The following is a 23,796-nucleotide window of genomic DNA, read 5'->3' as shown; positions in this document are numbered from 1 at the left end:
GCTAAGTGAAAGAAGTCAGTCACAAGGGACAATATATTTTATGATTCCATTTATATGGAATGTCCACAGTAAGCAAATCTATAGAGACAGAAAGTGGTTGACTAGGGCTGGGTGGATGCAGAGGGCAGGAAATGGATAGTGACTGCTAAGGCATACAGGGTTTCCTTTGGAGTGATCAGAATGTTCTAGCCAGGGGTGGTGACTCATGTCTATAATCCCAGCAACTCTGGAGGCAGAGATTGGGAGGATCCTGGTCCAAAGCCAGCCTGGGGCAAAAACTGCAAGACTTTATCCAAAACAAAAAACATAAATCATAAAAAATCTAAAGCAAAAGGGCTGGAGGTGTGGCTCAAGTGGTAGAATGACTGCCTAGTAAGTGTGAGGCCCTGAGTCTCAAGAACTATTTGCCTGGGCTGGCTTCAAACCTCCATCCTCCTGATTTCTGCCTCCTGAGTGGCTAAGATTACAGGACCCCGGTTTTTATCTCTCATTTCTTTTTCTTTTTTTTTGGCAGTACTGGGGTTTGAACTCAGAGCCTCGTGGCTTTCGAGGCAGGTACTGTACCATCTAAGCCACTCTGTCAACCCTATCTTTCTTTCTTTCCTTCCTTCCTTCCTTCCTCCCTTCCTTCTTTCCTTTTATTTTTTGCAGCACTGGGGCTTGAACTCAGGGCCTTCACCTTGAGCCACTCCACCAGCCCTTTTTGTGATGGGTATTCTTGAGATAGAGTCTTGAGAACTATTTGCCCAGGCTGGCTTTGAACCACGATCCTCTTATCTCTGCCTCCTGAGTAGGCAGGATAACAGGCATAAGCCACCAGTACCCAGCTTATCTATTATTTCTTAAAAAAAAGTTTTTGAGCAGGGCACCGGTGACTCACACCTGTAATCCTAACTACTCAGGAGACAGAGATCAGGAGGATCATGGTTCAAAACCAGCCAGGGCAAACAGTGCTGAGACCCTATCTTGAAAAAAAAATTACAAAAAAGGGCTGGTGGAATGACTCAAGGTGTAAGCCCTGAGTTCAAGCCCCAGCAAACCCCCCCCCCCAAAAAAGGTTTTGTTGTAATGATTCTAACTATATTAAGAAAAGTAGTTAGACCAGGTAGCTCACATCTATAATCCTTGCTACTCAGCAGGCAGAGATCAACAGATTGAGGCCAGCACCAGAAAAATAGAAAGACCCTATCTTGAAAATACCCAACACAAAACAAGGCTGGTAGAGTGGCTCAAGTGGTAGAGTGCCTGCTTAGCAAGTGTGAAGCCCTGAGTTCAATCCCCAGTTATCCCCTGACAAAAACAACAATAAAGTAGTTAGTACGAATTCACTTAGGACTCATAGTTTTGATACGTTCTCTGTCCTCAACTTAGAAGCTAAATATACTATTAAGGGCATATGTGAATGTTAATTATTTTATTTGTTATAATTCATTTGTTCATTCTTTTAATAATTATCTCCTGAGTTCTTATTATATACCAGACAGCATACTAAGCATGGTAGGCCTCAGAGGCAGTAGTCAACAAGATGAAGTCCTTATTCTCATAAAATGGGACTCTCATATTAGTAGAGAAGATATACACAAATTTACATAATAAACTGTCAAGTATAAATGCAAAGAGGAAAAATCAGGGCAAACAAATAGAATCAGAGCTGGGGTTAACATAGATAGGTTGGCCACGATAAACCTCTCACAGACGAATTTTGAGCAGAAATCTGAATGTAGTCTTTTAATAGCCATTAACTTCAAAACTTATAAGCATTAGTGTTTTTTATTGCATAACAAATTACTCAAAACCTATTGGCTTAAAATAATAACCATTTATTTTCTCACAATTTCTGTGGGTCAGGAGGTCAGGTGGCTGTGGTAGGCAGTTCCAGTTTGGGATCTCTTAAGTAGTTGTAGTTATCTGTAGTTTAACTGGGGATGGAGGATCTGCTCCCAGAGGACTCCTACGTGACTGACAGGTCAATGCTAGTTGTTGGTTAGAGGATTCAGTACCTCTACAAGGGTTGCTCATGTATCTTTATGGCATGGAAGCTGGTTTAATCCAGAGTGAGTATTTCACGAGACAAGGCAAAAGCTATAATGCCTATTATGAAGTCATGCCCTGTCATCTTTGTTCCATTCTATTGTCACGTAGGTTAGCCCTGATTCAGAGTGGGAATGGACTACACAAGGGTCATTGGAAACCATCTTGGAAGCATCAAAATGCAGACCATAATTTTCTAATTTAAGTAGATTCACAGGGGGGAAAATCCACTAATGAACACTAAAGTCTTATTTTTTTATATTGGTTCAATTTTATTTCCTCATTTACATGTACACCATCTGTACATATTACTCCGTTTGAAGTTTCTTCTCTTTTGATATATAAATTTAAATGTTTAACTATAAAAACTCTACAAATACATTTTTTAAAACGGAGTTAACTTGGACTGACAGAGTGGCTCAAGCAGTAAGAGTGTCTGCCTAGCAAGTGTGAGGCCCTGAGTTCAGACCCCAGTGCAGTCAAAGAAAATAAATGGAGTTATCTTAGTTAACTTGGCAGGAAGGTTTCAAAGTTTAACATAGAAGTATCCAGTCATCAATTTATTTTTATTTTTTTGTGGTAGCACTGGGGTCTCACACATGGCTAAGCAGATGCTCTTACTACTTGAACCACCCTTTTTTTGTGGTGAGTTTTTGCAAGATAGTCTCGAACTATTTGTCTGGGACTGGCTTCAAACTGAGATCTTCCTGAGCTCTGCCTGAGTAGCTGGGATTACAGGTGCAAGCCACTGACATCTGGCTTTTATCAGTTTGTTCTTGAGTGAATCTTGGTAGATTGTCTTTCAAGAAATTTGTTCATAGACTGGCAAGTGACTCAATTGGTAGAGAACCTGCCTACCAAGTGTGAAGCCCTGAGTTTAAACCCCAGTGCCACCAAAACAAAACAAATTTGTCCAGAACAGGGCATGGTGGTGCACACCTTAGGTCCAGATACTTGGGAGGCTGAAGTAAAAGGATCATTTTAGCCTACCAGTTCAAGATCAGCCTGAGCAACATAGTGAGAACCCCACCTCAAAAAAATTTTTTTGTTGTTCATTCATCTAATGAAATGAGGAAAGTTGCTTATACTATTATTTTACTAGGCTTTTTTTTTTTTGGTGGCACTGGGGTTTGAAATCAGGGGTTCACACACAAAACAGGTGCTCTACCACTTAAGCCACACCTCCAATCCATTTTACTATGGTTATTTTGGAGATGGGGTCTCCAAAAATATTTGCCAGGGCTGGCCTTGAATGTTGATCTTCTCCATCTCAATCTCCTAAATAGGTAGGATTACAGGCATGAGCCACTGGCACCTAGTGTTGTTTTTTTTTTCTTTCCCCCACTTTTGCCCCATCCAACCCCCCCCCACCACCTTTTTTAGTTGGTACTGGGGTTTGAACTCAGCTTCATGCTTGCTAGGAAGGTGCTCTATTGTTTGAGCCACACCTCTAGTCCCCCTCTTCCAAGTTCTTTAACCGCCAAAATCACCCTTAGGAGGCTATAAACATTATAAAATGTGTGTGATCAGCAATTTATTTAGTCTGCCTGAAGTGATATATCCTCTATAGACTCTATGGAGCTTTTTTTTTTTTTTTAACAGTACTGGGGCTTGAACTCAGGTCCTACACCTTGAGCCACTCCCCCAGCCCTTTTTTTGTGATGGGTTTTTTTGAGATAGGGTCTCAAACTATTTGCCTTGGACTGGCTTCAAACCCAGATCTTACTGATCTCTGCCTCCTGAGTAGCTAGAATTATAGGCGTGAGCCCCCAGTGCCCAGCAGAAGTCTTATTTCCTTCAAAATACTTTGTACTACTTTCTCATAAAAATATAAAACATTTATAGTTGTAAAAACCTTTACTTAATCCAAATCAAGATTTTTCTACAAGTGGTAACTCTTTCAGAAAGCTTAAAAGACATCACAAATCAAATGTGATGTTAAACCAATCTTATCAAGATAAATTTTCCTTTTCTTGGAGGGGTGGGGAATGGATTGGGGTTTGAACTCAGGGCTTCACAAATGCACAGCAGGCGATTTACCACTTCAGCCACACCTCCAGTTCATTTTGGTCTAGTTATTTTGGAGATGGGTGTGGAGAACCGGGTATGAGAAACCTATGAGAACAGCATAGCCATATCTGGGATGGCACAGTCCCCAGCCACAGAAGGGGGGAAGGCAAAATGCAGCACAGCTGCTTTTCCTAAGATGTCACACCCTCCCCCCACCAAGAACTGTTGCTCCCCTCACCAAGAGCTGTTGGTGTCTCCATCAGAGCGCTCAGCCCACTTGACCCCAGCTTTCTGCATGTTTGTCTTTTGTCTTTTCTCAATCTCCCCTGGCTCCCAGTTAGGTTTCTAGGACTAGTTCAGGCAGGCGGCAAGAGATGGGGTTTTGGGAACTATTTGCCTGGGTTGGCCTGGAACTGTGATCCTCCTGATTTCAGCCTCCCAAGTAGCTAGAATTATATACCCAGAGTCCAGTAATAAATTTTAATTTTAGGAAACATTACACAGTATTTCCTTTTTAACCTTTCATATTAGATTTCAACTGTGTATGTTATGTAAACAACCCGATTAACCCTTGTCATTTACATTTATGTGGTAGATGATCATGTGTGACCAGATACCATGTAAATTGTCACACCACAACTTCAAAAATAGCAAAAGGAAATCTTTATTGAAAGCATTAAATATCATTTTAATAAAAGGCAACCAGCATTGCCCTAATTTTCTGTAAAAATTACTGGTCTTCCTCCTGCCTTCCCCTATTTTGAATGGTATCTTTTACTCCATGTTAATAGACAAAGATATTCATAGCACTTTTATTTATTTAGCCTTTTACACATGGCTGTTTCTTTTCCAATGCACTGAATTTTTAAAAAAGGCAACAAAATTGGACTCTGTAGTTTCAGATTTTCTTTCCTTTTTTAAGATTCCACCAGGATGTTTTTCCTCAGAAAAGGGTAACTCTAAGAACTTAAGGAACCAAAATGAAATGAATGATAAACCACAACAACTTGAAACTTGTAGCAATCAAGAGATCTATACATATATTAGTAGGTTCTCTGAACTTATACATTCAGAACAAAAAGTCAGAATAACTTTCTGAACATAAATGTAAAAATACAGCATATTTATTAACAGTAGGAAAATTCCTAAGCTTATAGAGACAATGTATTAAGTCTTACATAATAAACACAGCCACAAGTATTAGAAATTCACTGCCAGATATTCTGATGTATTATCCTGAAAACCTGTCCCATACATACCATTAACACAGTATGACATTTATTTTACAAGGAGAAAAAAGTGAGTCTCATCACAAAAAAAACCAGATTTACTAGTTTTCAGCTTTGATCAAGTTATAGAGATATCTTTCAGAGATAAACAAGATTCACCCCCAAAATAAGTCTTTATATATATAATCCATTATTAATACTCTTTCTGCCCTTACAATACAAAACACTTAGAAACTTTTGAACTCTAGAAATTTTGACTAGTTAAGCTATTTGCTTGAATATTTTCTAATTTTCCATTGAGAGTCACATTGATGTTTTCAGTTCATTGGTCCAGCATGGAAAGAGCAATTCTATTTCTTTTTCTTCTTCTTTGGTGGCTCATCCTCAGAGCTGCTATCTGTGCTGGTGCTGCTGCTACTGGAAGAGCTGGAGTCTGAGTCTGAATCAGAGGAGGAGGAAGAGGTCGTGGAGGAGGCTGAAGATGACGAACTGGAGGAGCTTTCATCTGTGTCACTGTCCTCTGAGGAGGATGAGGTAGATGTTTCTTCACTTTCTGATGAAGAATCACTGGCTGAACTATCACTGCTATTGCTACTGGAACTAGTTACACTCTTAGACCTATTAGACAATGAACAGTATATATATATATATATGGGAAGCTGACATTAACAGAGTGCTTAAAAATAATGTCATACAATACTATGTATGTATCTCCTGAAGCTTTGCTAGCACGTTAATCCCAGGTTTAATACTTTGGGGATTGCCTGTTGTGGCTTCTTGGGGATTGTCTCCTTCTTTTAAAGGTCTTCTGGTTATTTTAGTAACTCTCCTAGATGGAGTTCTCAAAAGGTGTATCTACTGTATTATGGTTCTCAGTGAAAAATATTAGAATAAAGTTGCAGTGTAACAACTGAGACTAATCAAACCTCACACAGAATAGTAAATGTTTCATTTTCTTTTTTTGTGGTGCTGGGGATCAAACCTAGGAGTTTCACACATACTAGGTAAGCATTCTACCATTAAGCTGTACCCTAGCCTTATATTCTTTAATTACTTTGACCAGATATGGCAACAGTTTCTTAACAATTTCATAATATTTCCAATTCTATTATTTCTAGGTATAAAGTCTATAGAAAGATGTAGAAAAAGGAACAATAGAAGCAATAAATTCCAGACCAAAAAAAAAAGAGAAAAAAATCAGAAAATAATGATATTTAAGAATTGCAAACAAGAGACTCCAGACCAAATTTTATAGGTAATATTTTAATGTCCTCATTCTATCACTTCACTAGTATTTCATACTATCTATATAATACTCTTAAAGCCACACATACCTTTTTTTCTTGGTCTTTCTTTCTACATTAGTTTCTCCAATGCTGGTAGACACGAGAAGGAAAAAAGCTCCTGTTAATAGAGTGATTATACACGACTCAGAAAAACCCTTCTGCTACCCTCAAAATTGTTTTACTGTCTTTCATAACATATACTTAAAATACAGTATTTTTTTATAACAAAGTGGAAAGATTGTAGATTACATATGGCACATCCAGTTGATTTAATTAGCACTTCAGCAACAAATTTTATCACCTATACCTTTAAGAGCCACGAGTTAGTGGTTAAGATGACTAAATGCACAAATTTGGCTTTTTAGTTTAGAACTTAAATCAACTACTTACTGAACCAAACAAAGCAAATAATATCAGGACAGCTATAATTTGAGTTTTCAAAATCGTATTATAAATGGACATTTCATTTTTTTTTAAAAAGCAACTTTAACCATTTCTTCATGCCTTCCAAATTTTCAGGTTTTTTTTTTTTTTTGGGTGGGGGGAGGACTTTATTTTGAACTCAGAGCTTCTCAGTTGCAAAGCAGGTGCTCTACTCCTTGAGCCACACCTTCAGTCTATTTGTTCTAGTTATTTTGGGGATGGGATGCTGGTAACTATTTGCCTGGGCTGGCCTTGAATCTTGATTCTCCTGATCTCAGCCTCTAAAGTAACTAGGCTTACAGGCGTGAGCCACCAGTGCCTGGCAAGGTACACCCTCTTTTAATTTCTTTTGTGAAATTAGAAAATAGTTGTTAGAAGAAAAAAAAGTAAAAGAAGAACGATAGGCAAATTTTCACACAGATTTGTTTTTGGAAAAGCATACACGAATGTTAATGACCCAGAACTTGGTTATTTATCTGCATGACTCCTAAAGAGCTTTCAAGTGCACAAATTGAAAGACTGCTGCCTTGGAAGATGTTTACTACACCATTATGTAGCTAATAGTCCTTATGAAGGTGCTGCTTCTATTCTGTAATACTAAGTAGAACTAATACCTTCCCTATTTCAGCTTCTCTAAAACATATTTCATAGACATTTTAAAAAGCTTTATTCAAAGGATATGAAAAAGTAAATAATTTACCAGTCTTCTTCCTATTCACTTCCTTCTTGGGAATAATCACTATTAGCAATCATTTATATTTCTGAAAAAAAAAAAATCCACCATTCTTTTCTTCTTTAACATAAACTACCGAGCATATATACTATTTTCTACTTTGTTTATATACTTGGATAGCTTTCCATATATCACCCACTTCAGGTTTTTTTTTTTTTTTTGCAATACTGGGGTTTGACCTCAGGGCCTACATCTTGAGCTACTCCACCAGCCCTTTTTTTGTGTTTTTTCGAGATAGGGTCTCTTGAACTATTTGCCTGGATTGGCTTTGAACCAAAATCCTCCTGATCACTGCCTCCTTTGTAGCTAGGATTATAGGCAAAGCCACCAGCACCTGGCCACCTCATACAGTTTTTTTGTTGTCACTTCATTGACAGTTGAGGCAATAAAGCAAATGATTAGGAACAGATTGTTGGTTTAACACTTAACCTTCCCACTAGTAGTGTGATACTATAAGTTACTGATCTCTCTGTGCCTCACTGTTTTCGTATGTAAAATGAGGAAAATAATGGTACCTACATGAATAGTATAGATTTGAGGCTTAAATAAGCTAATACTTGTAAAGAGCTTAGTACAGTGCCTAGCACAGAGTAAGCATTCATTAACAATGAGCTAGCATTTTAATTAAAATCTGAAACATTTAGTCCGTTAAAAAACCACATACACTTTTTGGATAACACATGTAAACCTACCTTTGCTGTAATAATAATCGATTTTCTTTTTCTTTTAAAGCTTTCTTTAGTTCTGCTGTTCTTGAAGGCCTATGTAGATATTTTCTTTTTCCTGTGCATTCATAAGTCCAATGTCCAAATTCCAAGCATTTCTGACATCTTACGTGTTGTTTATTTGCTTCACTAGAAAACAAAAAATAAAATACAAATCTTAGAATTTTGCATTGTGATGCTTTCTGTACTGAAAAGAATAAAGTGATGATTATTTTCATGACAAAGGACATAGAAGGAAGTATAGGATGTGGTTAAAAGAACTTGGAGTTAAATAAAACTGAGCTAAAATCTTGACTCTGCAATTCCATTCCAATAATGACCAAGTAGGTAATTCAGACTCTCAAAACTACAAAGGATAGTCAAAATATTTTAATTTTTTTGTGTGGTGCTAGAAATTGAACCCAGGGCCTCACGCATATTAGGCAAGTACCCTAGTACTGGGAACTGAACTCAAGGCTTAGTACTTGCTAGGCAAGCTTCTACCACTTCAGCCACGTCCCCAGTTGCCAGTCAAAACATTTTAAACAATCTGCTTGAGGAATCAAAGAATTAACAGGGGGATAAAGAATAACCAAGTTGGCTAGCTCAAGTGGTAAAAGTGCCTGGTGTTCAAACCTCAGTACCACCAAAAAAAAAAAAAAAAAAAAAAAAGTATAATCAAGTCAAGACATAGAAGAAGACGGAAATTCAGAGTTAAATCAATTAAGCTGGAGGTGTTTACCCATCTCAAGAAGGTAAACATCACTTATCATAAACTAGATAAACTTGTGCTCAGAGTTAAGATTGAATAGCTATACCCTAAGAATAAGTCAAACCTTACATAGACTCCAGCCAGTTTTTAGTTATCTAAAGACTGAGAAAAAAACTGGAGGTGTGGCTCAAGCAGTACAAGCGTGAAGCCCTGAGTTCAAATCCTAGTACCACCAAAACAAAAAAGAAGAGGCTATTAGATATGAGGGCAATATATTTTTAAAAAAGAATGCAGTTCTATTTAACAAAACCAGTTAGAAACTAAAAAATTTCAAGGTCATATTAATAATTTTCTAAAAATACCAAATACCTATAAATAAATAAAAGAAGAGAGGTGCAGGACTCCTAAGCAGAAAGCATACATTACTGAGAAAAACCGAACATTTAAATAATAACTAAATAAAAGGATATACCATGTTCTTAAGTTGGAAGGCTTGATATTATAAAAGCGTTAATTCTCCCCAAATTGGTCTATATATTCAAAATAATGGCAATCAAAATCCCAACATACTTCCTTGGGGGTGTGGAACTTAACAAGTTTATTTTACAATGTGTATGAAATTTCAAAAGGTCAATAATGGGACTGGAGGCATGGTGCACTAGGTAGAGTGCCTGCCTAGCAAGTGCAAGGCCCTGAGTTCAAACCCCAGCACCACCAAAAAAAGTAAATAAAGGCCAATAGCCAAAATATCCTTTTACGTAAGTAGGGATTGCTGGTGGAGTGGCTCAAATGGCAAAGTATCTGCTTAGCAAGCATAAGGTCCTAATTTCAAATCCCAGTGTGCCAAAAAAAAAAAAAAAGTAGAAAATATTTGCATTAGAAGACATTGCCTTATTATAAAACTGTAAGAATATGAGAGCAAGGATGCACAAATAAGCTAATATAACAGAACAGAAAATCTAGAAACACATACACATACATAATGTACATGCAAGCATTAAGAAAAATAATTCTGACAGTATTGGGGGTTGTACTTGGGACCTGGTGCTTGCCAGGCATGCATGAACTTTTCATTTATGAGAAACATAACACTACAAAGCAGTGGAAAAAAGTCAGATTATAAATAGCACAAAGACAACTGGTTATACATATATATAAATTAAGACTTTATTCTCAGCAGGGTGCTGATGGCTCACACCTGTAATCCTAGATTACTCAGGAGGTAGACATCAGGAGAATCACAACTCGAAGTCAGTCCCAGGCAAACAGTTCGAAAGATCCCATCTGAAAAAAGGGCTGGTAGAGTAGCTTAAGCAGTAAGGGTGTCTGGCAAGTGTGAGGCCCTGGTTCAAACCCCGGTACCACAAAAAAAAAAAAAAAAAAAAGCTTTATTTTTATTCTCTATCACATGCAAATATTGATTGCACACCTGACCAAACAGGATTTTAGAAGAAAGTGGAAGAAAGCATAAGAAAAAGAAGGAAGTATAATATAAGAAAAAAGATTTGAGTTAGGAATTCTTAACAAACAACAAAAAACCACAGGCCAGGTGCCAGTGGTTCACACCTGTAATCCTAGCTACTTGGGGAGAGGTTTTTTTTTTTTTTTTTTTTTTTTTGTCTTTTCTTTTTTTTTTGGTGCTGGGATCGAACCCAGGGCCTCACGCATGCTAGGCAAGCGCTGTACCACCGAGCTACATCCCAGCCCAATCCTAGCTACTTGGGAAACTGATTGAAGTTCAGCAAACAGTTTGTAAGATTCCATTCCAACATAACTATAACGAAAAGGACTGGAGGTATAACTGAAGCAGCAGAATGCCTGCTTTAAGAGCATTTGCTTTACAAGTGCAAACCCTGCATTTAAACCCCAGTTCCACTAGAAAAAGAAAAAAAAAACAAAAACCAAAAAACTAATCAAGAAGAAAAAGCTAGATTAACTATGGTGGGAGTGTGGCTCAAGCAGAAGAGTGGCTGCCTAAGCACAGCACAAAGCCCTGAATTGAAATCTCAGTACCACAAAAAAAGATTAACTAGACAAGAATTTCTAAGCCAGCAAATATCGAATATTCTTCCTCATTTGTGGAACCTGGACCTGAAAGGATAACGATACTAATGGGACATGAGTGTTTATAGAGGACTGTCTGGGGGGAACCAATTCGGGGAAGGGGTAAAGGAAAGGATATTAACAAAGTATGCTACCTATATACATAAGAAGGCAGCATAATGACACCACCAAAACACTGTGAAAAGGCGGGGGAAAGAAAGGAGGGAATGGAAATATAATGGAGGGGATGAACTTGTTCAAGGTACACTACATGCATGCATAGAATTATCACAAAGAAATCCCCTATTATTAATGTTTGCTAATTAAAACAATAAAATTAAGCTGGGTATTGCTGGCTCACACCTGTAATCCTAGCTACTGAGGAGGCAGATATCAGGAGGATCGTGGTTGGAAGCTCAAGTAGCAGGGAGCCTGCCTAGCAAGCTCAAGGCCATGAGTTCAAACACTAGTACTGCCAAAAAAGAAAAAAAGTGGGAGATCTTTGCAACATGTATACCAATGATCTCATCTACAGAGTATGCAAACAACTCTCATACATCAATAAGAAAATGATGGATAACAAACAAATAAGATGAAGTTGAAAATGGAAAGACAGTAGAAAAATGGGATTGGGAAATACAAATGAACAATAAACATGAAAAAGTACTCATTAGTAATCAAAGAAAAGCAAAGTAAGTCCCAATAAAATACCACTAGAAAGACCAAAGTAAAACTGGCAACAGCAAATGTTACCAAGGATACGTAACACAAGAACACTCATCTATTGTTGATAAGAACACAAACTAGTACAACTATTTTGAAAATAAACAAAATAAAACACATTTACTATAGCTGAAAAGATGCATAGTGTATGTCTCAGCAATTCCACTTGTAGGTATTTACATAACAGAAATCTACATACAACTATATCAGAAGATACCAGAATATTGTTTTCCTGACTAGGAGTGAGGCTCAGTGGCAGAGCACCTGTTTAACATGCATGAAGGTCCTGTTTGATCTCTAATAACACAACAAGACAGAAAACAAGAAAAAGAAAAAAAGACTGCCTTTCCTTTATGTAACTTTTTAAAAGTTTGAAACATCACAGCCTTATAGATAATAACTTTTTTTTTTTTCCCAGTACTGGAGTTTGAACACAGGGCCTCATGCTTGCTAGGCAGGCCCTCTACCAACTGAGCCATTCCACCAGCCCTGTTTTTGTACTGGGTTTTTTCAAGAAAGGATCTCGGACTAGGGGTGTGGCTCAAATGGTAGAGTACCTGCCTAGCAAGTGGAAGGTCCTGAGTTCAAACCCTAGTAGTGCCAAAAAAAAAAAAAAAAAAAAAAAAAAGAAAGGATCTCATCTGCCCAGGCTGGCTCTGAATTGCAATGCTCCTAATCCTTGCCTCCTGAGTAGCTACAATTACAGGCATGATTCACCAGCACCCAGCTGCAATAACTGTTTTAAATAACAAATTTTCCTGTATTATTTGTAAGCTGTCACCCTGATTGATGTCTCATCAACCCAAAGTACTTTATTGCATATTTTCTACAAACTGGAACATCCTATGTAAACAATATAATGAAAATAAAATTTAAAAAATTAATGTTGAGACATTCCTACTAATCTCTAGACCCCATTTAAGTTTCATCAAATGTTCCAATAATGTCAATTGTAGGAAAATTCAGTTCAGTCTGGGAGAGTTCACTATTTGTGTCTTGCTTTTCATGACTTTGACATTTTTAGGTACAGGCTAGCTGTTTTTCAGGCCATGCTTCAATTTGCATTGGAGGATTTATTTCCAAGCTCACTCATGTGGTAGTTAGCAGGAGGTTTCAGTTCCTTGCCATGTTAGTCACTCCACACTCCACAGGGCTACTCACAACAGCTTTCCCTGGAATGAGTGACCAAGACAACCCAAGAAAGCCAGTCTTTTGTAATCTCATCTGGGATGTAATCATCACTTTTGCAGCATTCTATTTGTCACAAAGACCAATCCTGGTACATTGGGTGGGGAGCACAAAACTGTACACCAGAAAGTAGGAATCATTGAAGGCCATCTTGGAGACTGGCTACCACAGCTGATACCCCTACATGGCCAGACTCAGCGCAAGAAGCTTTGGCAAGAATATAATAAAAGTGACGGTTTATACTTTTCATTGTGTCCTGTCAGGGATCCAGTTTGTCTTATTACTGATGATGCTCACTTTGATTCCTTGACTGAGGGAAGGTCTACCAGACTTTGCAACTGTAAAGTTATTTTTTCTATTGCAGTGGTTTCAAAGTATGCTCATAAAATTTTTGGTATTTCTCATTTCAAGAGATGGCCTAATTAACCCCTCCTTGAATGTGGATTGGACTTCAGGACTTGCTTCTAACTAATAAAATAAAGCAGACAATGGAGTGTGACTCTGGAGACTAGGTAATGTAACTGCCACCTCATCAAGACAATCAATTACATTTTAGGAAGGGCCATTTGCAAAGAACTGAGGCCTCCTGCCATAGCTATGTGAATAAACCATCTTAAAAGTAGATGCCTAGTTCTGGTCAAGTCTTCAGATGCCTGCAGGCCCTGGCAATATCTTGACCACAACCACCTGGCACAGCCTGAGTTGGAACCACTCAGGAGCTGACAAGATGTGGAAGTGGAGCACAAGAAAGGGACTTTTTGCAAGTTCACCTACTGCTGCATGGACCTTGACTAAACTCTAGAGTGATTTGTTACACAGCAGTTGATAATACTGTAATTATTTGTGGACTAGTGCGTGAACATAAACATTCTGCTCCTCATTAAACGATTACTTATTTATCTATCCGTATAGATTAATGCTTTTTTCTAGGGCTGGAAGCATGGCTCAAGAGGTAGAGCGCTTGCCTAGCAAGCACAAGACCTTGAGTTCAAACTCCACTACTATTAAAAAAGCAAAACAAAACCCAAAACAACAACAAAAAAAACCCAAAAAAGGAGAGTATCATCATTTTTTTTTTTTTTTGGTACTGGGGTTTGAGGTTTGAACTCAAAACCTCACGGTTTGATAAATGTTTGAGGAGCTGGATATGTTTAACCTGATTTAAAAATTATATAACACACATATATCAAAACATCACATGGTGCCTCATAAATATGTACAATTTTCATGTTTTTCTGTATCAGCTAAAATAAACTTTTTAAAAAAATTACAAGCTGATTTTCTTTTAGTGTAGAGTCTTTTTTTGCGGTACTGGGGCTTGAACTCAGGGTCTACACCTTGAACCATTCCACCAGTCCTTTTTTTAGGGGATGGGTTTTTCAAGTGTCTTGTGAACTATTTACCCGGGCTGGCTTCAAACTGTGATCAACCTGATCTCTGCCTCCTGAGTAGCCAGGATTACAGGCATGAGCCACTGGTGCCTGGCAGCTTACAATATTTTATTCCCCCCGAACATGACTGTATATATTAATGTAATTTCACTCGTAATTGTCTTTTGCTTATTTTTATGCAATATATTGAGAATAAATTCCTTTGAATCTTTTAAAAAAAAAAAAAAAACCCAAAAAAGCTCTCATGCTTGCTAGGCAGGCACTCTACCACTTGAGTGCCCCGGCCCACCTTTTTTCTTTTTTTTTTCAATACTGAGGATTGAACCCAGGGCCTCACACAGGCTAAGCAAGCACTCTATCACTGAATTATACTCCCACTCCATTTTATTTATTTATTTTTATTTTGAGGCAGAGTCCTCGAAACTTGTGATCCTCCTGCTTAGTCTCCCAAGTAGCTGGGGTTTCAGGAGTGGGACACCGAATACAGTAAATTAATGTTTTTCTAATTCATTTAACAGGTTATAATCCACTACCATCATTTATTTAGATGCTCAAATTGCCCCTGGATTCTGTGTCCTTTTGACATAGCTTTTTCATTCCATAAAGATTTCTTGCTTTCTGGTATGACCAAAAAAAACACACTCAACTTGTATTTTTCCTGCCCCAGCCTGAAATTAGCCATTCCTTGTAAGAGTCCTGATGATAGTTAGAGCCAAGATAGGAGCATACATGTGCTCACAGGTTCTGGGATGTTGCTGCACCCAGGTATGCCAGGGGACAGAGCCAGGGAACACAAACATTTATACATCAGTCAAATATAAACATTTACATCTACATTTAATAATTTGAATTCGCTGGTAAATGGATGGAATTGGAGAACATCATTCTGAGTGAGGTTAGCCTGGCCCAAAAGACCAAAAATCGTATGTTCTCCCTCATATGTGGACATTAGATCAAGGGCAAACACAACAATGGGACTGGACTTTGAGCACATGATAAAAGCGAGAGCACACAAGGGAGGGGTGAGGATAGGTAAGACACCTAAAAAATTAGCTAGCATTTGTTGCCCTTAACGCAGAGAAACTAAAGCAGATACCTTAAAAGCAACTGAGGCCAATAGGAAAAGGGGACCAGGAACTAGAGAAAAGGTTAGATCAAAAAGAATTAACATAGAAGGTAACACACACACACAGGAAATCAATGTGAGTCAATGCCCTGTATAGCTATCCTTATCTCAACCAGCAAAAACCCTTGTTCCTTCCTATTATTGCTTATACTCTCTCTACAACAAAATTAGAAATAAGGGCAAAATAGTTTCTGCTGAGTATTGAGGGGGTGGGGGGAAGAGGGAGGGGGCGGAGTGGGTGGTAAGGAGGGGGCAGGGGGGAGAAATGACCCAAGCCTTGTATGCACACATGAATAATAAAAGAAAATGAATAAAAGAAAAAAATAATTTGAAAACCATGAATTCACACTGATACCTTTAATTCCAATCCAACTTTACAAGTTTATTCTATTTTTTTCCTCCATACTAGCTTTTTTTCCGTTTTTTTTTTTTTTTTTTTTTGCAGCACTGGGGTTTGAACTCAGAGCCTCATGGTTGCTAGGCAGTTGCTCTTATTTTGAGTCACTCCACCAGCCTGACACTTGCTTCTTCATTGAGAAACCTAGCTCCCATTACCCATAACAGGTTTACTTACTCCATCATTTTCCCTTATGTAACCAATTGTCCATTGTTGCCACTGCTACCCCCTCCCCATACAGATACCCGCTTTACTTCACTTGGGATCTGATCCTCAGCCTTGCTCTATTTCCCACAACCCTGTTATATGCCATATGGACATATTCCTCACCTAGCCTGGACTCTGACTCCCACTGTCAGGCTGCCACCTGCCCCACCAACTGGAAACATTTCTTATCCTACTCAGAATCTGATACCCCATACCAAATTACACTCTACCCACCCACTCCAACTAGATATTCTCCCCATGAGGGTTACAGCTTGTACTAAGTTACCCTGGGCTGCCAACTCCCTAACACTGCTTGGGATACGAGGCCCTGAACTGGAGTTTCTCCAGTCTGAATGCCCTCTGCACCTGCTAACATTGCATGCCAGTTCAGGCCCCTCTGTAAATGCCCACTTCAGCCCATTTCAGCTCTAATATCTAATGCCAGGTCAACCCTCCTTATGGACAACTAATTTGCTCTACTCCACTTAATGGCTTTAGTATTGGACTATTCAAGGAAAGTGGAACTCAAGAGCTGGTGGTCAAGCTCAAGGTATAGGCCCTGAGTTCAAACCCCAATACCGCAAAAAAAAAAAAAAAAAAAGGTATAATACCCACATTAAAAGGTTATTGTGAGACTTAACAATTAGCTGTGACCATAATCAAGGCTTACATTTACTATGTGCCAAGAATTAGCTGAGTACTACTTATACATAATCATGCCCCATCCCTATAAACAATCTAATGAATTTTAGAGCAATACTCCCATTTAATAGATTGGGGTATGTATAAAGCAAGCAGTATAGCATGAGGCATAAAATAATACGCAAATAAATGGATGCTATTACTATTAGTCCACAATTGGGCTAATCAGGATAATATGGACCAATGATTTCATGACAATTTACATTTTCTTAAGACATGGATGTACAATGAGATGCTGAATTTGTTTTTTACCTAAAGCAGTCATCTTTTTACCCCTACTGCACACATAATTGGTGCTCAGTTTTAAATGAATGACTGCTGAGATGGGCAAGGGTTTAAGAGAACTTAAATTGGACTTTTATTAACTCCTGATTTATAGGCCAGATTGCACAATCTTGACAATAATTTATTTTTAGCAGGTATCCAAAAATCTAAGCAAATGCTAATTTGAAAAATTAATGCTTTACTTAGGTAGACATAATATTTTCAAAGAAGCTGGGTGAGGAGACGAATGCCTGTAGTTCTAGCTACTTGGAAGGTAGAGATTTGGAGGATCGTGATCCAAAGGGTTCAAGAGACCCCCATCTCAACCAGAAACCTGGGCGTAGGACACCTGTCAACACAACTATTCAGGAAGCATAAAGAGGAGGATTGCAATGAGGTGGGCTCGGGCATAAATGTGAGAACTTATCTCAAAAATAACCAAAGAAATAAAGGATTTAGTCATGGTTCAAGTGGCTGAGCACCTGTCTAGCACACTCAAGGCTCTGAGTTCAAACCCCAGTACTGCCAAAAAAGAAAATAAATAGCATTATTTAAGTGTTAAAAGTCTTATTTTCACTCCATATTTATAGTGGATATTGGTTGGTTTTGCCAATCCAGCATTTATTTACCTCCTGTGATCTACACATACAGCTAATCATTGTTAAGATTATCCACTCAATTGTGCAGAGAGGAAATAAGATCTCTAAGTCAATCACAGTTTTACAAGCCTGAAGGCATAAATCAGGGTACAGCATATAATCCAATTTAGACCAATGAAATGTAATCAACTTGAAGCCAAAAAGACATAAAGGACCCTAGACGCTGCACTGCAGCCATCTTGCAGAAACAACAGCTTATTCAAACCTAGAGTCAATACACAAAAGAGCAAGCCTGGGGGTGGGGGAGAAATGGGACACAATTTAGCACTTCTATTAAGTATTATCATTCCATTCTCAATCTCAGAACTGACTTCAAAGTCGTCTTCCTCCAAACTAACTACTCTGACATCTGTCACTCAAGGAAACCTCATCAGGTCCGAAAATGTAGAGTGTATGTAGAGAGGAAAAGGAATGGGGCTCTTTGAATAGAAAATAAAAAGAAATATAGGCCTGGGAGTGTGGTTCAAGTGGTAGAACACCTGCTTAGCAAGTGCGAGGCCCTGAGTTCAAGCCCCAGTATTGTAAAAATAATTCAAGTAAGTGTGCCTGAGCTCGAGCTATAGGCATACACATGGTGATGGAATAAGAGACTGAGAGAATGAAAGAAAGGCACATTTTGTGTGTCTTTATTGTAAAAGGCTTTATAAGAAAGGGGAATCTGGATCCCTGAAATATCTTTTGTAAACTTGTACTACTGTCTTGCTCTTTTGGCAAAAGGGCATCTTTCTTAAAAACTAAGCTCTTTCCAGCCTCAAAGCAATTACACTACTGCCTGGCTACTCTTTTCCCAAATCCTCTGGTAACTGGCTCCTTCCTCACCTTTTCAATCTCTCTTCAAATATCACCTCTTCAGAGATGCTTTTCCAGTCCAACCAACTTAAAGTGGGCCTTTCCCTTTTTCCACCCCAAGTTATTTCCTGCGAAGCTTTTATCACCAGCTGTATGTACTTGTTTTACAACTATTTCCACCGCTAGAACGTAGGCTCCCTGAAAACAGGAATTCTGTCTTTAACACCTTTTTCTTTACACTCAAACTCTAGCAGAGTGGTAGGTAGTAAATTAGTATTTATTGGAGGAGAGAAAGTGACAGAAAGTGAGAAGATGGCTTAGGAAAAGGGCGCTGTAGGCTGGCTGTTTCGTACAGAAGTTTAAGTTTTATGTTGGCGAGGATTCAGGGTATTTTTTGGCCACGCGTGGGGTCGGCAGACGGACATAAATCACGGCGTGACCAACTTTTGGGTTCCCTTGGGGGAAACCAAACGTGCGGGCTCTCTTCAAATCCTGCGGTATCTGGTCCCGTGGCCCTAGCGCGACAATCTTCCGCGAAATCCTCTAATGCTCCTCTAATTTAACGCCCGAGCCGAGCCACTCAGGAAACAGCCAGTGTATCTGAAAAACGACCGTTTTACCATAGGTACTCGACACAAGCCCGGTGTCCTGGCGCCAGCTCACTGGCAGGCTGACGCACATCTCCCCGCCCCCAGCCCGCCGGAGACCCCAAACGGCCCCCTTCACTTACGCTTGTCTCCGGGCTATGAGCCGGTGCATGGGAGTCGCCATCTTGGGACGGCCGAGGCCTGCCGCGCAGGATTTTGGGAAACTCCTCGAGGGGTGGGGACTTGGAATGCGCACGCGGCAGACGTGGGCGGAGCCAGACGGGCCGCGAGGGCCTCAGTGGGGGCCGCCTCCCGGGATGCACCTTGGCGAAAGCAGTGGGGGGAGGGGTGGTGTGTGTCCCTCGTGAACAGGGCTTTGAAGGCTGACCACCGGGAAGAACATTCTGGAAGGAGGGAAACACGTGCACACATAGACAAAGAAGAATGAGGGTCAGCTGTGCGGTGTTAAGAAAACTAGGAGGGGAGGAACTAGGAACGTGTTGAGCAGGATTTAGGCCGTCAATTGAAAGAATGGCTTTAGCAAAGCGAAGTGCAAGCATATGTTAACTGTTTCTAGTTTTTATGTATTTCACAGGGATGTTAGAGGGCCAAATGTGATTTAAGTACAGCTGCTTTGTCTAATGAAAAAAAGCTGTTCAAATATTTTAGTCACACCTACATTTAGGGTCAGATCATGGAGATAAGGCTCTTAAATCCACATTTTTGAAATATGCATGACTTTCTGAAACTTACACGTATGCATGTTTCTAGGTCATTGTATTTAATCAATTAGTAATTATTTAGTACTATTTTACCACTTTTAGGAGCTAGAGTTAGTGTTAAATTAAGTCCTTGTACACATGGAACTTTTTACAGACATTAAGCAAGTAAGGGCTCTATGGTTTGAATGTCTAGCAGTGTTGCACACTTAATTTCCAAAGTGGTATATTAAGGGTATTTGCAAGTGGAACCTGTAAGAGGTGATTGGGTCATGGGAACTCTGCCAGTATGACTAAGTCTATTCCTGGATTAATGAATTATTGAGGGAGTGGCTTTGTTTTAACTAGCAGGGAGAAGGATCAGAAGAAAACAGGCTAGGTGTGAGTTCTGATAAAGTAGCAGGGAGATAGGGATGGCATAACAGAGAGATAAAACCTAAGGAATCTGAACATGGAGAGGGTCACATAGCACTGAGGAGGGGAAAGTCACTTGGCAGTGGGGTAAAGTAGCTTGTAGAATTGAATATAACCATGTATGGATTAGACCTTGCTTTTTGCTTCTGTAACCTGCTTGCAAGGGTATGTAAGGTGAGACCTTTGTTCTTGGTGGCTCAGCCTTTGGACACAAGTCGGCTAGGTCTGTGCTGGCACAATAAAATGCTTCCTGCTAAACTGCCTCAGTGTCCTGTATCTCAGCTTGAGATTCCCGCAACAATAAAAGTGAGTTCTTTCTGGCACACTTGCTTGCTCTCTCCCCGTGTGATGTATATCCTACATTTTGTTATAATGCAGCAGGAAGGTCCTCACTAGAACACTGGCTGATGCCTGTGGCATACTGTTGGACTCTGTACCTCCAATACCATGAGCTAAACTTCTGGTTTTTTTAAATAAATTACCTAGTTTCAGGTATTTTTTTTAATAGCAACAGAAGAGACAAAGACAAAGGCTATTTCAAATAAATATAAGTACTCTAAAGAAAAATAAGGGTAAGGGGTAGAAAGCGATTAGCTTTGGGAGCTAGAAAAGGTTATGATGTGACCTTTGAGTATATCTTGTTCTTTAACATGTCTCTTTTGTATTTATTTATTTATTTTGTACTGGGGTTTGAACTCAGGGCCTTATGCTTGCTTAAGCAAGTGCTGTACTATTTGGCTCCAGCCCTTTTTGCTTAAATTATTTTTCAGATAGGGGCTCTTCCTTTTTGCCTGGGTTGGCCGTGAACTGTGATCATTATTATGCTTCCTGTGTAGTTGGGATCATAGACATGAGGACCATGCCCTGTTTATTTGTTGAGACGGGCGTTTCGGTAACTTTTCCCCCAAACTGTCCTCAAATCTTGATCCTTCCAGTCTCTACCTCATGAGATTATGTGCATGAGCCAACATGGCAACTAAAATGGATATTAAAGCCAGGCATTGGTGGCTCACACTTGTAATCCCAGCTACTCAGGAGGCAGAGATCAGGAGGATCAAGGTTCAAAGCCAGCCTGGGCAAATAGTTCCTGAGACCCTATCTTGAAAAAACCCATCCCCCCCAAAAAAGGGCTGGTGGAGTGACCCTGAGTTCAAACCCAGTACCGCCAAAAAAAAAAAAAAAAAAGATATTAACAGCCAAGCATTGTGGTGCATGCCTGTAATCCCAGCACTTGATAGGCAGAGGCAGGATAATCAAGAGTTCCATGTCAGCCTGGGCTACATGGCAAGCTCCAGGCTACCCTGGCCTACATAGGAAGACCCCCATCTCAAATAAAATTAAAAAATTTAAAAATTGGTGCTTGCTTCAGCAGCACATATACTAAAATTGGAAGGATACAGAGAAGATTAGCATGGCCTCTGCGCAAGGATGACATGCAAATTTGTGAAGTGTTCCGTATTTGAAAAAATTAAAAATTGGCCTGGTGCCTGTGGCTGTGCCTGTAATCCTAGCTACTTGGTTGGATCAAGGTTTGAAGTCAGTCCAGGCAACAGCTCACAAGATCCCATCTCTAAAATAACCAGAGCAAAATGGTCTGGAGGTGTAGAACATCTGAGTTTAAACCCCAGTTCCACCAAAATAAAATAAAATAACAATTTAAAAAAAGATCTTCCTGTTCTGTTCTCCTGCTACATTTTTTTCATTCTCCTGTATTTATGGACATCTTTTCCTATATTAGCACATATAAGTCTTATTCATTTCTTTTATGTATTATGTGGGTTACATGAATATTCCACAATTTATAAAACCAGTACCCTATTATTGAACAATTAGATTATTTAATTTAACACAATGCTGGAAGAAACAAATTTTTAAGCACTCACCTGTTTCTTGGAGGTGTGGCTCAAGCAGTAGAGCCCCTGCTTTGCAACTGTGAAGCCCTGAGTTCAAGCCCGAGTCCCACCACCAAAAAAAAAAAAAAGAAAGAAAGAAAAGTATGACCTAGCTTGGAAAATAAACAAAAAACCTAACTTGGAAAGTTTTTCTTGAATTTATGTAGATTTTTAATATTTTACATATATACCCTTTGTTTTATATATTACAAATATTTTTCCTATTTTGGCCTTGCACTGGCTAAGCAGGCATTCAACCAGTATCTTGCTATGTACCCCAGACTGGTTTGGTCTTGATTCACAATTCTCCTGCTTCAAGTTCTGTCTCACTGTTTTCAAACACTTTTTTTTTTTTTTTTTTGGTGGGACGGGACTTTTTTAACTCAGGGCTTCCAGCTTACAAAGCAGGTTCTCTACCACTTGAGCCGCACTCCAGTTCTGTCTCACTGTTTTGTTACTATGGTTTTATAGGATTGACTTATTTATTTATTGGTGGTGGTGGTACTGGAGAGTGATCCCAGGCCTCATGCACACTAGGCAAGCGTGCACTGTACTACTAAACTATATCCCCAGCTTTTTTCGGGGGACTGGGGTTTGAACTCAGGGTGTCAGGCTTGCAAAGCAGGCACTCTACCACTTGAGCCATACCTCCAGCCCATTTTTCTCTGGTTATTTTGTTTTTGTTTTTTGGTGGTATTGGGGTTTGAACTCAGGGCCTCAAACTTGCTAGGCAGGAACTCTACCACTTGAGCCACTCCACCAGCCCTTGCTCTGGTTATTTTGAAAATGGGGTTTCATGAACTATTTCATTATGTAGCCCAGGCTAGCCTTGGACTTGTAACCCTTCTCCCTCTGCCTCCTAAGTGGTGGTTTTATAGGATATTTCTATTGTAGAAAGGTAAGTTCCTCCTAATTACTGCTTTTTTTCTTCACTTGATTTATTGTTTTTTTGGCATTTGTTTTTCTATATGAGCTTTATTATAAATTTTCAAGTTTCCTGCAAAATAATGTTAAGATTTATTTAATCATTAGCCAATTCTAAAAAGAATTGCATTATAGCAAGTGTGAAAAGTTGAGACAGAATGAGATATCACAAACAGAAAGAAAAATTGACAAATGACATTATTTGCAATATTTTGGTTGCACATCTTGGAAATCCTACCAGAATTAACATAAGGTACTCAAGGAGAGTTCAATATAGGGGCCATTACATGCATATACAAATATAATTATTATTTGTTTTCTCAGTGGCAAGACTAAGCCAATATAGCTGTTTCCCATTGAGGCCTATCGGGTTGAGGAACCCTCAGCTTTGCCCAGAGAGACAGGGTAAACTTCAGACACTAAGATTTTATAAACCTCAATGGGTAGGAGCTGAAAAATTAAAACCTCATGTAAAAGCTGGAAGTCATTTCCATCTGGCAAAAATGAACACTATTAGTCTGTAAGCAGTTTGTTCCTTTATTCTGGGACAGCCTCCTGAAATGTCTTCTTATAATGTAAGATGTCTCAAAGAATGAGGGAGGATGGAAACGCCTGGACAGGGTAACTTTTGGTCCACGTGCTT

At 39.1% G+C, this 23,796-nt stretch overlaps 1 protein-coding gene and 1 non-coding gene across 2 annotated transcripts; one reads left to right on the top strand and one right to left on the bottom strand.

Moving 5' to 3' along the window:
* Positions 1–4,685: 4,685 nt before the first annotated feature.
* Zcchc10 (zinc finger CCHC-type containing 10) lies at positions 4,686–19,441 on the bottom strand. Its single transcript, XM_020179702.2, has 4 exons — positions 19,348–19,441; positions 8,405–8,566; positions 6,605–6,646; positions 4,686–5,888 (listed from the first exon to the last, which is right to left on the bottom strand). The coding sequence occupies exons 1-4, from the start codon at positions 19,386–19,388 to the stop codon at positions 5,621–5,623; spliced, it is 513 nt and encodes a 170-aa protein (XP_020035291.2). The 5' UTR covers positions 19,389–19,441; the 3' UTR covers positions 4,686–5,620.
* Positions 19,442–21,693: 2,252 nt separating this feature from the next.
* Positions 21,694–21,800, top strand: LOC141418261 (U6 spliceosomal RNA). The gene has a single exon (XR_012442945.1). It is a non-coding gene; the product is annotated as a U6 spliceosomal RNA (small nuclear RNA).
* Positions 21,801–23,796: the final 1,996 nt, after the last annotated feature.

The sequence above is a fragment of the Castor canadensis genome, chromosome 16, assembly GCF_047511655.1.
Source record: "Castor canadensis chromosome 16, mCasCan1.hap1v2, whole genome shotgun sequence".
NCBI lineage: Eukaryota > Metazoa > Chordata > Mammalia > Rodentia > Castoridae > Castor > Castor canadensis.
The sequence above is the reverse complement of the archived record's forward strand: the minus strand, read 5'-3'. Positions and strand labels throughout refer to the sequence as shown.